This window comes from Monodelphis domestica, chromosome 3 (assembly GCF_027887165.1).
Source record: "Monodelphis domestica isolate mMonDom1 chromosome 3, mMonDom1.pri, whole genome shotgun sequence".
Lineage (NCBI taxonomy): Eukaryota > Metazoa > Chordata > Mammalia > Didelphimorphia > Didelphidae > Monodelphis > Monodelphis domestica.
The window spans coordinates 403,720,965-403,735,613 of NC_077229.1; the positions used below are offsets into that span (position 1 = coordinate 403,720,965).

A 14,649-nucleotide genomic window follows, 5' to 3' on the forward strand; every position below is an offset into this window, starting at 1 on the left:
CAGCTCTACCCTTCCCAGAACACTGAACTCCAGGGAAAATGAGAAGCAAATTCTTAAGATCAATGCAAACTAGCTCTCCATTACTCAAAAAAGAGGGCATTTTAACTTTCTGACGGCCCCAGGATCCTGCTAATCCAGGTAACTGAGGGCTCCTCTCACTTTCAAATTGCACAAATCTAAATGCCTTTCCCTTCCCTTAACTCTTAAAAGAAATCTTTACCTTCAGTCTTAGAATTCATGCTAAATATTGTTCAAAGGCAGAAGTGTGGTAAGGGATAGGTAAAAAATTGGGGTTAAGTGACTTGGCCAGGTTATCCAGCTAGGAAGTGGCTGAGGCTAGATATGAACCCAGGATTTACCATCTCTAGACCTGACTCTCTATTCACTGAGCCACCTAGCTGCCCCTTTCTCCTTACTCTTCCTCCCTCCTATTTCCTCCATCTGTCTGATGAGATTTGGGGGTCAAGGGGAGGGAAAACGGAGAGAAAGGGCTGAGGGGAAATCCACTTACCTGAAAACTGCTGGCCTTACCTCATGCCCGCTTTCTTTCCTTTTTAGGGCAGAGGAGGCAGCCAGGAACAAATCCCTGGTGTGGCCACTCTTTCATCTGTTTTTATTGCTCTCCCCCCAGGGCGAAGGCTGAATAGGCAACTGTTTACCCACACAGTATGGCATGGGTAGTCCAAGAAGGTCCTCTTGTCCTTCAAATATTTCCACCCCAACCACCAGCTTTCTAAAGTGCCTAAAATTCCACTATTGTAATTTCACTCTCTTGAGGTAAATGTTATTCTTACCTGGATCCTCTTTTAATCTCCAGACCCTGACCCACCCAGAGGGTATCCATTCAATCCTCAAGTTTTGAGTGTAACTGAGTTTATTACAGTAAATCCTTCCAGATCTGGCCCCTGAGAGAGGAGAGGTGGGGGTGTAGTTGGGGGTAAGGAGAAAAGGCATATAGCCCTGTGAGTGGAACCAGACCCCATGATGTCTTGCTTTTCTTTTGGGGCCAAAGATGCTGGTGATGCTTCACAATGACCAAAAACTGGTTGACTTTCAGAGCTGGACAGGAGCCCCAATCCCATCCTTCTCTGTGATTCTCCCACCCCCCCCCTTCTCTAATTTCCTTTCTGTTGAATTTAATTCTTCTTGGCCATATAAAGCTGTTGGGGTCACCTGCCTTTCTGTAGTTTTCTACTGTTACCGAAATCTATGCCAGGCCTCAGGGACTCCAATTCCCTCAGGTTCTTCTAGCTGATAAAGTGGACACCCCTCAGCTAACCTAAGACAGAGGTTAGAGTTTTCAAGGGAACTTTACCAACAGCTACATGGAAGAAAAAAAAAAACCAGTCTTAAAAATTAGCAGAGAATTGAGCCAGAGGGCATGGGCACTGAGTCCTAAAATATTCCTTTCCAGCCTGCAAATATACCCTGCAAGTGGCTTCTGTAGCTGATGATGGGGCCTGAGGATCGGAGCCTGTATCCATCCTTTTCCTGACCTCATCTACTCCCAGCTCTTGGGTCCTTTTGGCATCTAAATTGGGATTCTCAAGGTCCCTCCTCCCACCTTTTTCAGATTGGGCTTCCAGGTGCCATTATTCCTCCTTGTTGCTACTCACTAACCTTAGCTCTCCTTAGACCCTTGCTTATGGGTCATTTTATCAGGGTGCCCACCTTCTGACTGGATGCTGCACCCAATGGATCTTCCATAGCTGAGAAAGCCCAGCCAAGGTCTGCAAAGCAAAAACTTATCATTGGTCTGTCAGCTGTCTTCTCATTTGTTGACTGTCCTACACTAGGCTATGTGAGGAGTTTCAGAAGAGTCTCTGTAGAGTACTCTGTAGAGTTCAGTCTCTGTAGCTGAGATATCTGTCATTCATGAAATAAATATCAGAAAAAATGTGTACATAGTCATAAGTGCCATTGTAGCAACTAAATGCCAAGAGGAGTGAAATATCCTCTCATACAGTAAAGAGAGGATTTCCAAAAAGAGAGGGATTACTCTAGTCTGGAATAGACAGGGATATCTTTACAGAGCAGGCAGAACTTGAGAGAGGCCTGAAAGTCTGAATATGATTTGGACAGGCAGGGAAGGAAAGGAAGCAGCTGAGGGGAAGGGTAGGATGGAAAGGTTAAGGGAAGCATAGAGTGTTTAAGACCTTATAGATGCTGGTCTGGAAAAAACAGAGACCATATGGAGAACACAGAGAGATTGATTTGGTTGTCTGAATGGAAGCTAGATTTAGAAAGGCTTTGAATGCCAGACTCAGGAGGATGGATTTTTTTTCTTGCAGGCAATGAATGAAGAGCCCCTGAAGTTTCTTCGGCAGAAGACAGGATGGATGCAGTGTTTTAGGAACAGTAGTCTGAAGGGAACTATGGTCAAAAGGGACACTCAGTAGGAACAGTATATTACATGGAGTGGTGCAGTATGGTTAAGTATAAATAAGACTTGGGTTCAAATCCCAGCTCCAATAATCAATAATCATGTGTTCATGGGCAATTCACCTTACCTCTCTAATTTCCCACTTTAAAAATGGGAACAATTGTACTTGCTCTAATACTACATTAGAGTTGTGAGAATCAGATATAACTTATGTAAAGTGTAATATAAAATTTTAATATTATAACAAGGAACCTAATAGTCTGGATTAAATTATGTCTGCTTTTTGACTATAAGCAAGTCAGTGGATCTCATTTTCTTTGTCTATAAAATGAAGAGGAAGTAATAAGTGATCTCTAAGATCCCTTCCAGCTTTAAGAGTTTTTAGCTTGGGTAATTCTCTAAGGAAGGATGTGTGAGATAGCTGGGGAGTGTCTGAAAACACTGGCAGGTCCAGTGATCTGAGAATGTACCTAGGGCGAAGAGGGACAGAGGGAAGACCTCAAGAAATAGCCATTTGGGTTTCTAGAAGAAAAGGATGAGACATGGGCAGTGCATCTACTTCTGTATGTGCCCTGAGAGTTAAAGATTCTGGGAGATGAGGTCCAGGTTTATTTGTTTCTCCTGGGACATGAGTAATTAAAGAAATACACTGGGGGGAAGAAAGGGATAAATGATAATATGTTTGGGGGTATTTAAGCAGATCTAGTTCAAGAGTATATGGGCAATTCCATCATGACTCCCAGCCACCCTGCTGGGCCTTTTTAGAAGGAAGGGAGAGAGAATAAAGAAGGGGGTTCAATGACCCCCTTATTTAGAATAATTAGTGTTATTTGGCTTATAGCCTGTCTCTGAAAGGAATTCTATAAGAAAAGCTCCAGAAATGTTTTGAGCAATGTCTGAAACATTACAATGAACGTGCAGTGTCCAAGAGTACTAGCTTGAAGGGACCAGCATTTGTTTCAATGGGTGCTAGTATGTTTGTTAAAAAACAGTCACCTCATTTCATTATAACCATATGCCACATAGAGGAAGACAGGTAGAGAAGGGAAAGCGAAACACTTTTTTTTAAACGATTGCTCAAAATATTTAAACTATTTAATAGGGAAAAGACAACTCCCTTAGGAATCTAGTTCTGGAGAGGAAAGGAGGTGGAACAATTGTTGGAAGCAGACATGGAATATAAATTTAAGAGTTTAGCTAAATACATATTTAGTGATTAACCAGAAAGGAGGGGAATAAAAAAGGGAAGAGAAGACTGGCATTCCCTAATTCAGAAGTCTAGCTCCCAGGTGAAATAATTCTGATTTTGTTCATATTGTTTCACCATCTTAAGTGAATGGGGAAAACAAGAAGTTGCTGTTCTCTTTATTTTGTTTCGAGTGGGGAGAGGAAGGATCATATCTGAAGGACCATTTTGGTAGCCCAGTTCTAAGGTTTTCAGCTTAGAGAGCTATAAATAGCCCTAATGTAAGGAAAAGGCAATTTAAGCAAGAATGCAGGTTTTGAGGAAAAAAGAGATTGATAATTTCAGTTAATCAGAAACCAAGTTTTTGTGGCTGTTATTTCTTTTTATTTCATTCTTGATTATATTTTCTTTTGTGTATATATGTAATGTGTATAAAGTATCTCTATGGTTGTTCTGATCATCTTCAGGTATATTCTGCTTTGTGTTATTAGCTAGTTCTGTGAAATATTTTATATGAAATAATATTACAGAAGACAATTGGCTCCATAGGAATGATATATTTTGGATCACTGACTAAATGATATCATATTGGGGTTTTACAATATCACAGTAAAGTTTGATTCAAACCTGGCCAGGACAGTGTGACACATTTGTAGCACAAGACCCTCTCTTAGACTGAGGTTTCTCCTACCAGGTTGCTGTCCTTTTTACAGATTCTAGTTTTATTGCTGAAACTGTAATACAATTGCTCTGGATCTAGTCAATGGTTTGACCTTCCTTTCTCTTTCTGCATATCCATCTGTGAGTCTCAAGTCCCACTCCTGGCATATAGCTCTCTAGATTCAAATTTTGAAATAGCTAAAGAAAAAGAAGAAAAGATATTTTAACATACTTGACTGTTGTGTTAAAGATTTTTTATTTTTATCATAGTGAGAACTTCCCCAACTCCTCCACAGCTTAATAGCCTAGTTTAATGAGTTGCTATGGCCCCAAAATTTATCATCCAGTGTCTAATATCGTAACAGCAAGTCTATCTAAACTCAGGTTGGTCCTCAGACAAACACCAAACGGCTAGTTTCGGAGCCCACATCCAAAGTCTCTATTGGTAAAACCTTCAGGAACTTAGGGTCCCTTTAAACCAATAGATTTTCACAGAAAATCTCAACAGTAAGACAGATAATCTTAATGTGTCTCCCCTCCCAAATAATCAGGGTATAGTTAGTGTTATCCCCCAGAAGATCAGAGGAGTCAGTCAGAAGTGACAGTTGGGTAAGGGTGAGAGGAAGAGAATAAAATGTGATGATATCAGGGAGTGACAAGAGATGGGTGCCTAAGAAGGCACCCTGGAGTCACTCCTACTCTCAGTGACCTCTGTATAGTAAAAACCATGTCTTCTGAGGCTCAAATGAAAAAAATCTGCTTTTGCACAGCAATTCCTAATGGAGTGTGGCCAAAATTACTTCTTTTTCAAAGGGAAATGAAAAGGCAGAATCACCTTGAGTACTCTCTCTGGGAAGGACCAATCCAGGAAATCCTCCCCCAAGATGTTCTGCCTTCTCTGCCCCAGAAGTTCTGGAGAAGTGAAGTGGAAAGGAAGAGCTCTTGCTACCCTGGAACAGGCTGGCTATCCATAGGCCCCTGATTCAAATGTATCTCCATCACCCAATCTTACCTTCAACAAGGCTGGCATCAAGGGAAATTGTATGTTTGACTTGAGAGAAATTTTTGAGACTACAAAGCCTTTCTCACTTCCAGTTGCCAACTCTTTTCTGCTATCATTTCTTCCCTTCCCCCCAAAGTGTGTGTTGCTCACAGCAGTTCAGTTCCCAATTGACAAGATTTATTTCTGGTCTAGTACTGCCCTCAGTCACCCCTTCTGTCACATCCCACTCTTTCCTGATAAGGTTTTGCCCCCTTCTGGCCTACCCCAAACCAGCATTTTCATCCAGATGACCACCCACTTGGGAGTACAAAACCAGCTTCTCTCTCCTGTCCTTTTTTGGGCCAGCTTCTCTTTCCTCTCCTTTTAAATGCTTTCATTGACTAGGTTGAGAAAACACTGCCTGTCTCAGTAAAGGGATGGCTGGGGACTAAAGAGAAGTTTCTGGATACAAATTTACCCAAGGGTCAGAGACTGTTCCTTACCCTGGTCCCTCTCATGAAACTGAGGTCTTCTTGGGGATGTAGCCATGTTGACACCCCCCACCCTGACCTGGGCTTTTGATTCTTCAGGCTGTGAACTTGGGGACAGACTAACTCTTCTCCTGGATTGGGGCAATGTTACAGCCTGGGGGAGGGAGTGGGAAGACTTTGGGTGACAGAGTTGTTTCTCTCCCTTGATGCCCTGAAGATAACCCGTTCCTCTGCTCTCATGTAAAGGCAATCCTGGGCAACTGAAACTAATGGGAAGAATCCCCCATGTCTTATATGGTTTTAGCAATGGAGGGCACAGTGAAGTGGGGGGGGGGACCCGAGCCAGGGGGAGACCCAGCCAACCCCGCGAGCACGAGAGGAAGAGATCACTGAAGAAGGATCCTGTTTTGTTTTATTTATTTTTTTTAAACTGTGCTTTATTTAGGGCTAAGCTGGAGAAAGCGTCATCCAATAGTTACAGAAGGTTACAAGGAGTTTTAGGGAATTGAGAGTGAAAAGAGCAGTTGTACCGAACTGCAGCTGTTTTTTTTACATCTGGACTTCCAAAGAGGAGGAGCCAAAGGAGAGAGAAAGAAAAGGAAAGCAAAAACAAAAACAAAACAAAACCAACAGACCAACTGAATAGAAAGGAAAGAGGCCTGAGAGGAATAGGAGAAACTTGATCTTCTAAATGAAAAGTACAGAAAAAACAAGGGAGCTGGAGAGGAAACCTCTCCTCACCCCACCCCCCCAACCCTCTCCACACGCCAGGTGGCCTGTACTCAAGCAAGGAGAGTGTCAAGGCAGAGTGCCAAAGCAAGTCTTCCTAAAGGTGGAAATAAATTATAATAAATATGATATACTTTAAAATATATGTGTTCTTAAATAATTCAGTGTTTTTTCTGATTCTGAGTTTTAATCAGTCTTTTTTAACTGCTCTAAAGTCATTTACCAAAGATAAATATCGTGCTTTCATTAAATAGTTTTCCTTGTTTTTTCTCTATCATTACAATTAAAAGTCCTACAAAATATGCAAATTTATTTACAGAAAAACAGAGCCGGCATCATTTTAAACATCCCTGTTTTTCAAAATTCCTTGTAAACAGTTTCAGAAATTCTTCAAAGATTGTGTTTTTCTTTCTTTTTTTGTTTTTTTTTTGTTTTGTTGTTTTTTAAGGTTTTTTGTTTGTGTCGTTTTAAGATGAAAGTTCCCAGTTCTCCCTTGCCCTGAAAGTCTCTAGAGCGAGCATGGAAGCTATTGAAGCAGAAGGTGGTTAGGGCTTGCGGAGAGAGCAGCTCCTTGGGGGAGCGAAGCATTTAGTCTATAGCTGTGGGTCTCTAGGTGAGGACAGGGTTGGAGACAGAGACAACCCGGACTTCCTTGCGTCGCCTCCCCCTGCCACCTGGCGGCCTCTGTCCATCCGTCTGGTCGTAGGGTCAGTGACAACCGAGCGCCTTTCAATGCGTCGGCTGGACAGAGCTGGAATGCTCGCAGTTCCGGAAAGGAGTGGCCCAGGGTCCCCCTCAGCAAATAACAGCGTCCAACAGCGATCGGCAGAGAGAAGGGGGGGGAATTGATGCTCAGTCTAAACTCTACAAAAGTTACAGTTCTACAACATCTTGGATTTTTAGCAGGAACGCTAACTTCTATAGTTTTTTTTTTGTTTTTGTTTTTTTGCTTTTTTTCTTTCCTCTAATTTTTCTTCTATTATATAGGTATTTTAAACTTTTCTTTTTTTTAAATTCTGTACAACTATTAGGATTTTAAAAGGGGTGGGGGAAGAGTTAGAAGCATTTACAGACTTTTCACAACAACTATCTTTTCTTGTATATATCCCTTATTTATTTCCCTACTTGGTTTCCTCCCATCTCAAGGTATAGATTTTTTTTTTTAATTTCGCTTTCCCCAAATATCCATCTTGCTTGTCTTAAAAGCTCCATCCATATGTATGATACAGAAAACCATAGGAAAGGTTCATAGACTCAAAGCGCCTCTCATAGTATCAAAGAACTATTATCTTGCCAGTTTAAAAGCATTGAAGCAGATTTTTTTCTTTTTTTTCTTTTTTATGTTTTTTTTGTTTTTTTTTCCTGTATTTTTTTTTATTACATATTTCATAGAATCGCTCTTGGCTGCTATGGGAACAGCCCTGAGGCAGGAAGGAGGCTTGTTTCCCCCCCTACTCCCCCTCTATTTGACATAGAGCTACACGTCTGCAATAAAAAGTTTGGTCCTTTGGTCCCTAAATAGCTAAAGGAATGACAGATACAGATGCTCGGTGGCCACCATTTTGGCCACACTCGGGGACCATGCCCCGCCTTGCCCAATGGCTGGCATCCAGCCTGCCTCACCCAATGAGGCGCCATTGGCAGAAAAAGCCCGTAGATCCATAACCAGCGTCTCTTCCCAATTTCTGGCCTTTCATTCTCCTTGTCTGGTCTATTTTTATTTTATTTTTTAAAGTTAGTTTCCTTTTGTGTGTGTTAATGTTTGTTTGTTTATTTTTCTTCTTCATCATCTTCTTTAAGTCATATATTTTTTTTCCCAAGTACATATCTTCTGAACTCCATAGACGCGATCCTTTTCTTGAAGAAATGTTACAGTCAGAGAGAGTGTCTGGAGTCTTCAGCTTGATTGATATTGATATTGGCTGATATGTCAAAGGTGTCATCCAACAGTTCTCATTTATATATGTATATATATATAGGTTTGTTTTTTTTTTAATGTAGCCCATTCAGCATCCTGCCCTAAAATGAAGAAAACCAGGCCAATTAAGCTGAGACGGGAACAACAGGGAAAACATGGCATCAAAAGATCAAACATCACAAAGGTACCTGCTCTGAAGTGGGGAGTGGGGGGGCATTCTATGAGGAAGGTGGGAGAGTAAGGAGTCCAGTGTTGCAAATTAGTCATGATCATGATAAATAAAAAGAGGTTCATTCCTACACTTGGAGTAAGAAAAAGTTTGGGGGTGGGGTGGGGTGAGGTGTTTGTGGTTGATGTGGAATTATGGTGAGAATGTGTTCTTCCATTGGTTCTTCCCAAATCCCACCCTCCCTCCTCAATTTGTACTCATTGTAAGGTTGTTGTTTTTTAAATGTGCTAGGGTATTATTAAAAAAAAAAAAGAATGGGAAAAAACATGTTCTGAGTCTTGCATTTAACTTGCTCTGTGAAGGAGTTACTAAGGATACAGTATGTATACAGTTACCTGGCAAACAAAGCTCTAGTAAATCACCCCTTACTTTACCCCTCAGGAAGAGGAGAAAGATTAACCAATAAAATAAAATTGTCTAGAATCTTCACCCACCAACCACCAATTACTTCCTTTCCTGGGCTGGTAACAATTTGCAAGGTAGTGTATACATATGTATATCTGAATATATGTGTAAATGTATTCACATTTATGTATGTGTAAATGTATACACATCTGTGTATATATGTATATATAGACGGAATATGTTGATATCTATACAGACATAAACATATTTCTCTCCTATTTGAAAGGGAATTTAGCAAAAACTCGGGGTTTTGAGGAAGTGGGAGGGGGAAAGTAAAGGAAGTTAAAACGGAGTTGATAACCAAACTGAGACAAATAATTCAAACAGTTCTTAATATCTGGAAAGTAGTAGTTTGGGGGAGTTTTTTTTTTTAAAGAAAAATCATGATCTGACTCGAATCACCATTTAAGGAGAATGCTTAATCATTGCATATTAGCAGAAGAAACTCATCTCCATTCTAGCAAGCAGCTTTCACTTATACATGGGGGTGACTAATTACACCAAGAAAGTTAGAATTGCAAAGCCCCCATGGGGGGAAGTGTCATGCGTATATCAATCCATGCTGGCAGGTTTTTCACACTGTTGATTCAACAAACAGCAAACCGTACACAGCAGTCTAAACAATTACAACACCAAATAAAATAATAATAATAAAATTAAAAAACACTTGTCAAGGACCCTTTTTCAGTTGTAAACAAAAAGATGCATTTTGCTTTTGTGGAAGGACTATTTTTTTCCCCAAACCAACCAAAAAAACCCACCCAGAGCTCCAACCTCCACCCACTCCCAAAGGTGGCTACAATACAAACCTTACAATTATTATAGGGGCACTCACTCAGAGGCCTCAGACTTTGTACTCTAGCTTTTTTTTTTGTTCATTTTTTTGTATTATTTTAAATTATTCTGTTACTGTAGAGATTTTTTTTTTCATTTTAGAGTGAGATTTGAAATAACCTAACTGGGGAAAAAATAAAAACCTAAGCCCAAGAAAGTGTCAATTGAAAAAGGCCCCCAAATCTCTAGAAAAAAATAAAATCACAATATTTTCAAGTGCAAGTAAATCAACCACGCATAAATATTTTTTAAACTTTTTCCTCATTTTAAGAAAAAAATAATGGTTTGCACAGTTAAATGATCCCATGTCTGAGAATTTAGGAATCCGTCTATATTTTAATTTTTTAGGTTCTTTTTTGGTTTGATTTTTTTTCTCTAAGTGACATCTAGAGAAGCATAAAAAACGCTGAACAAGAAAAACCAAACAACAGAAAGTAAAACCACTGCAAGCACCAAGAACGAAACGAAAATGAGCACAGCAAAAAAGGTTGTGGCAGCACAAAAGTCAAAGAAATGCACGTGTGATCATGACTGGCCAATCATCAACGGGTACAACATCCAAGAAAAAAATGCTCCAATCACAGCACCTCCACGAAACTTGACGGCAATTGTCATGCAACCAATTCTTAGCCTTGTTACATGACGCCATCATGTCACACTGTGAACTTTGAGTTGATTTGAACTTACGGATGGGGGACTGTATTCTCCACTCTCATGTGATTACGTGAACTTTATTCCTAGCTCAGCGCGAGACTGTGGTGGATTTGACTGGCCCTGGTTGGGTTGTTGGAATTTGATTGAATGACAAAAGAAGAAAAGATTTTTTTATATATAATATATATATATGGAGAGAGAGAGAGAAACAGAAAGAAAGAGAAACAAAGAGAGAAACAAAGAGAGAAAGGAAGAGAGAGTGAAAGAGAGTACAAGAATGAGAGAGAGAATGAGAAAGAGAGAATGAGAGAAAGAGTGTGGAAAAGATAGTCAGGACAAGGGAAGGAGGAGGATTGGGGCTCAGGGAAGGAGGAGGAGGCAGTTGGGTTGGGGATGGAGGAAGATAGGGAAGAAATTAAAAGAAATTAAAAGGAAAAAATATCTATATATACAGCACCAGAACACAGCATCAATCCAAAAGCTCTAATGGCAGATTAGCAATCAAATCATGAGAGAACAGAAATGAACATAAGTAAAGGATGTAGGAAGCCAGCAGAGAGAGACGGACACATACACGGTTGTTTATGCAGACACATGATACATCGTGAACAGTAGCGGGAACCTCACACAGTGTTGCTACCAATATCATGCGTAGGGCAGAGAAAAGCAGACACAGGGTGGTTTGTCAAGGAGGCCAGAAAAAATACAAAAGAGCCCTGCAAACCATACTTTGGTCAACCACAGGTCTCAATGAGCAGTGTGTCGAATGGTTAGACTCGTTGACTCACTCTCCCAACACCAACCTCTCCCTCCCTTCCCCAACTCTTCAGTGGCTGCTGGAGGCATATGGACTCAGTCTTGCTTGATGAGACTTGGATGGGGCTTGGATGGGTGGGGGGAGAAGGCAGCAGAAATAAAATAGGCAAAAGGATCACAAAGGCACCACTTATTCCCATGAGGGCTTCTGTTTTCAGCCCTCCCCTGGCAGATAATACAGAACTGGCTTTATAGTTCTAGAGCTTTTGAAAGGATCTCAGAGGTCCTCTGATCCAACCTACTCATTGTAAAGATGAGGAAACTGAGGCCCAAGTTGGTTAAGATACATGCCCAAGATCACACAGGTGGTATCAGAGATGGAATTTGAACCCAAGTATTCTAATTTCAGACAGTGTTCTTTCTATTACCATACTGCTTCCTTAAGTGGGTCTCAATATAGTGATATCCAATGTTGATGACTTGATTTCATGACCATCTTCCCACCCTGCCCTGGGTTCCTCTCAAAGAATATTCCAGAAAACAGATTTAGAAATTTTAAATGAATTAGAATTAAATTAGTTCAGGGATTTGGTAGAGGAATCAACAAACATATCCTGAAGCTAGATAGTTTTCATGGCCCAAAGTCCCATTCCCAAGTCCACAGAGTACTAATTTATTTTACAAGAGCCTTGCCCACGGAGGGTGTTCAGCAAACATTTGTGAAATAAAAGGTGTTCACTACACAGTAAGTTAAGGAAATGGTAATGCTTCCTATTGTTTGGGGGACTTAAGATCCCTAGCCACCTCAGACTGCTGCCTAGAATATTTTTCTTGCTTTCTATCAACATTTCCTCAACTTGTCCCTGGCTGGCTGGGCTTTCAATCCACTTTGGGTCCTAATCCTGAAGTTGACTGACAGCTGCACAAGCCAGTGACATTTCTGGAAAGATGAAGAAGGGACTATTCTCTTCTACTTATATTTTTATGCACTCCTTATCTATTTCTGAGACTCTTTTTTGGTACAGAAATCTTGCACAGAAACCTGGCAAGATTTCCTTCCTCCCCTCTAGAGCTCTGAGATCACAGTGGCTAACACATGAGTATGGCCCCTGGATATACCAGCTACACAGGAGGCTGTTACCTGGAGCTACAAGGGAAATCACAGAGAGATGGGGCCTGAAAGAGACCAGCCTTTGCCCTAAAGAAAATCAGGCTGTGGCGCTAAAAGGTCTGCACTCTCCTTCCCCTGGCTAAGTTGAGCATGAATCTTGTGGGTATATGAAACTGGCCGTGTCATATACACTAACCTTAGTAGGATATTGTATTACAGAACTGGGAAGGCAGAGTAAGAATGTGCCTGGAAAGCTACAAGGTACACTTTCTAATATGACCTGATAATGACATATTTTTAAAGCCATAAAAATGCTGCAATCCAAGATGTCAGGCAAGCCCTACATACTGTAGTAAAGGGTCAAAGTCTATGAGATAGTAGAAGAGGGTTGGGATTTTCTAGTGGTACCAGAGCACAGAAATGCCTTGGTACGAACTGCCATCCTATACCAGGAAATAGGATGCCACAGATGGATGTGTAGGCTAGCGTACAGAATTCAAGGGATATGTGGAAGGCTGGTACTACAGCGAGACTGGGTTTAGACTGATTGCTATAACATAACTCTGCTCTGGACCTTATCATTCTGCTCAGGTCAGCCTCCCTGCGCCATTTACTATGCTTTTCCCCTACCCTACCCTTCCATTCTCCAGCCTGGAAAAAGTAGCCTCTGTGGACCTCTAGGTTCCCTCGTTTGAATAGACTTGCCTAGCTTGTGCCTTGGTTTTAGCATGTCTCATGCATTCCAGCATTCTTGTTGTTTTATGGAAAATCATTTTCAGTTGCCATTTTTTCTTCTCTTAGCATCCTTAGTCTCCCAACAATGGTCAATCCAAGTCAATTACTCTAAAGCTACTCATATGCAGCAGATTTTACTTTGAAATTTTGCCTTTTACTTAAGGAATGCCAACTAGACTTCATGTTAGCTTGAGATGGCTCCAGCCAGGGCAGAGATGGGAGAGGAAGTGAGAACTCACTGGACTCTTGAACTTGTGGAAGGCCTGAAGCAATTTTTTGCCTGTCCTCCCTTCGATGGCCTGGTCCCCCATCATACAGCTCCATTCTCAGCAACACTTATAGGTCTCCAAGTCACTAATGACCAGCATGACCCTTCTCACACTGATTGTCTCTTCAAAGAATCCCAACTCTCTGGAAAGAACTCCAATCTATGTTAATTTGCCCTGTTCTCTCCTCAGCTCTTGTGACCAAGTCTGTTTAAAAAGTAAAAAGATGGTGGGAAGGGGCTTTAGGGAATGAAAAGTTTCCACATTTTACCAGGATCTTTATTCAGGTAAGGTAGTCCCTAGGCTGAAGGCTGGGCTCCATCCTACAGGACTTAATAGTTACTCTGCAGTGTATTCTGAGTTTGAATAAGATCTCATGAGCAGCCTTCTTCTAACAGCTCAGCTGGAGCCCCTGAGTTTATGGGTGCCCCAACATAAACACTCAGATACCCAGCTCTACTCATTCTACCAAAGGACTTTGAGGGAACATATATATATATATATATATATATATATGTAGATATGATCTGCAACCAACACATTTTATAAAGTTATAGTCACACTATAGGCTCAATCTGGCTCCATTTCTCTCCCCTCTCTCCTTGCTTATTTATTAGCCTGACACACATTTCCTCACATCCACAATATGAATTTATTTCTCCCCCAGGAGTCTGGGTGAAAGGATACTCACAGGTCATTTTAGTTACTGGAGGCATTTATTTTCTGCTTTTATCCCCTGACTTCTCTGTCTCCCTGTTCCTCTATCCCTCTTTGTTTCTGTAACTGTGCTATTGCTCTTGGTCTCTGTCTTTCTGTATCAAAATTCCTGTGCTAGAAGAGATTGAGAGATCCCTGTTGCCAGTAGGTAGGAAATGAATCCAACTCCAAGAGATAAGGCTGGCCAGTAAAAAGGCAATCCACAGGCTTCTGTGGATCATCTGTGGCTACTGTGGCCCCTATCCCTAGGAACTACCATTTGTAGACTAGAAGACCCAAGCAGAACACAGAGCCTGGACCCAAGGGTCCATATCACAACTAAGTGCAGAGCCCTGGCCCCATAGCCCTGAACCCTGAACCTGGCCTAACCATGGACCCAAGCTAGAATGTGAGTCAGCAGTCCCTCCCAAGACCCAGACCACCCACCTAGAACACAGAACTCAGCTCAATATATCTGGAGTTCAGTTTAAGCTCAGAGCCCAGAACCTAACCTCTTTCCTATCCCAGCTGAGTTGTGAAAATGGGCTTCTGACTCATGGCAGGTCCCTATAAGGTTCACTATTTGTAAAATATCATAAGGCTTCCATGAGAGG

The 14,649-nt window shown here is 41.3% G+C and overlaps 1 protein-coding gene across 1 annotated transcript in view; it reads right to left on the bottom strand.

Annotated features, from left to right (window-relative positions):
• Nucleotides 1-6,102: 6,102 nt before the first annotated feature.
• Nucleotides 6,103-14,649, bottom strand: part of CELF4 (CUGBP Elav-like family member 4) — a 579,256-nt gene continuing 570,709 nt past the window's right edge. The window contains 2 exon segments of the mRNA XM_056824360.1: nt 6,103-8,450; nt 10,505-10,591. Coding sequence (XP_056680338.1) covers nt 10,538-10,591 — 54 coding nt within the window. The 3' untranslated portion in view covers nt 6,103-8,450; nt 10,505-10,537.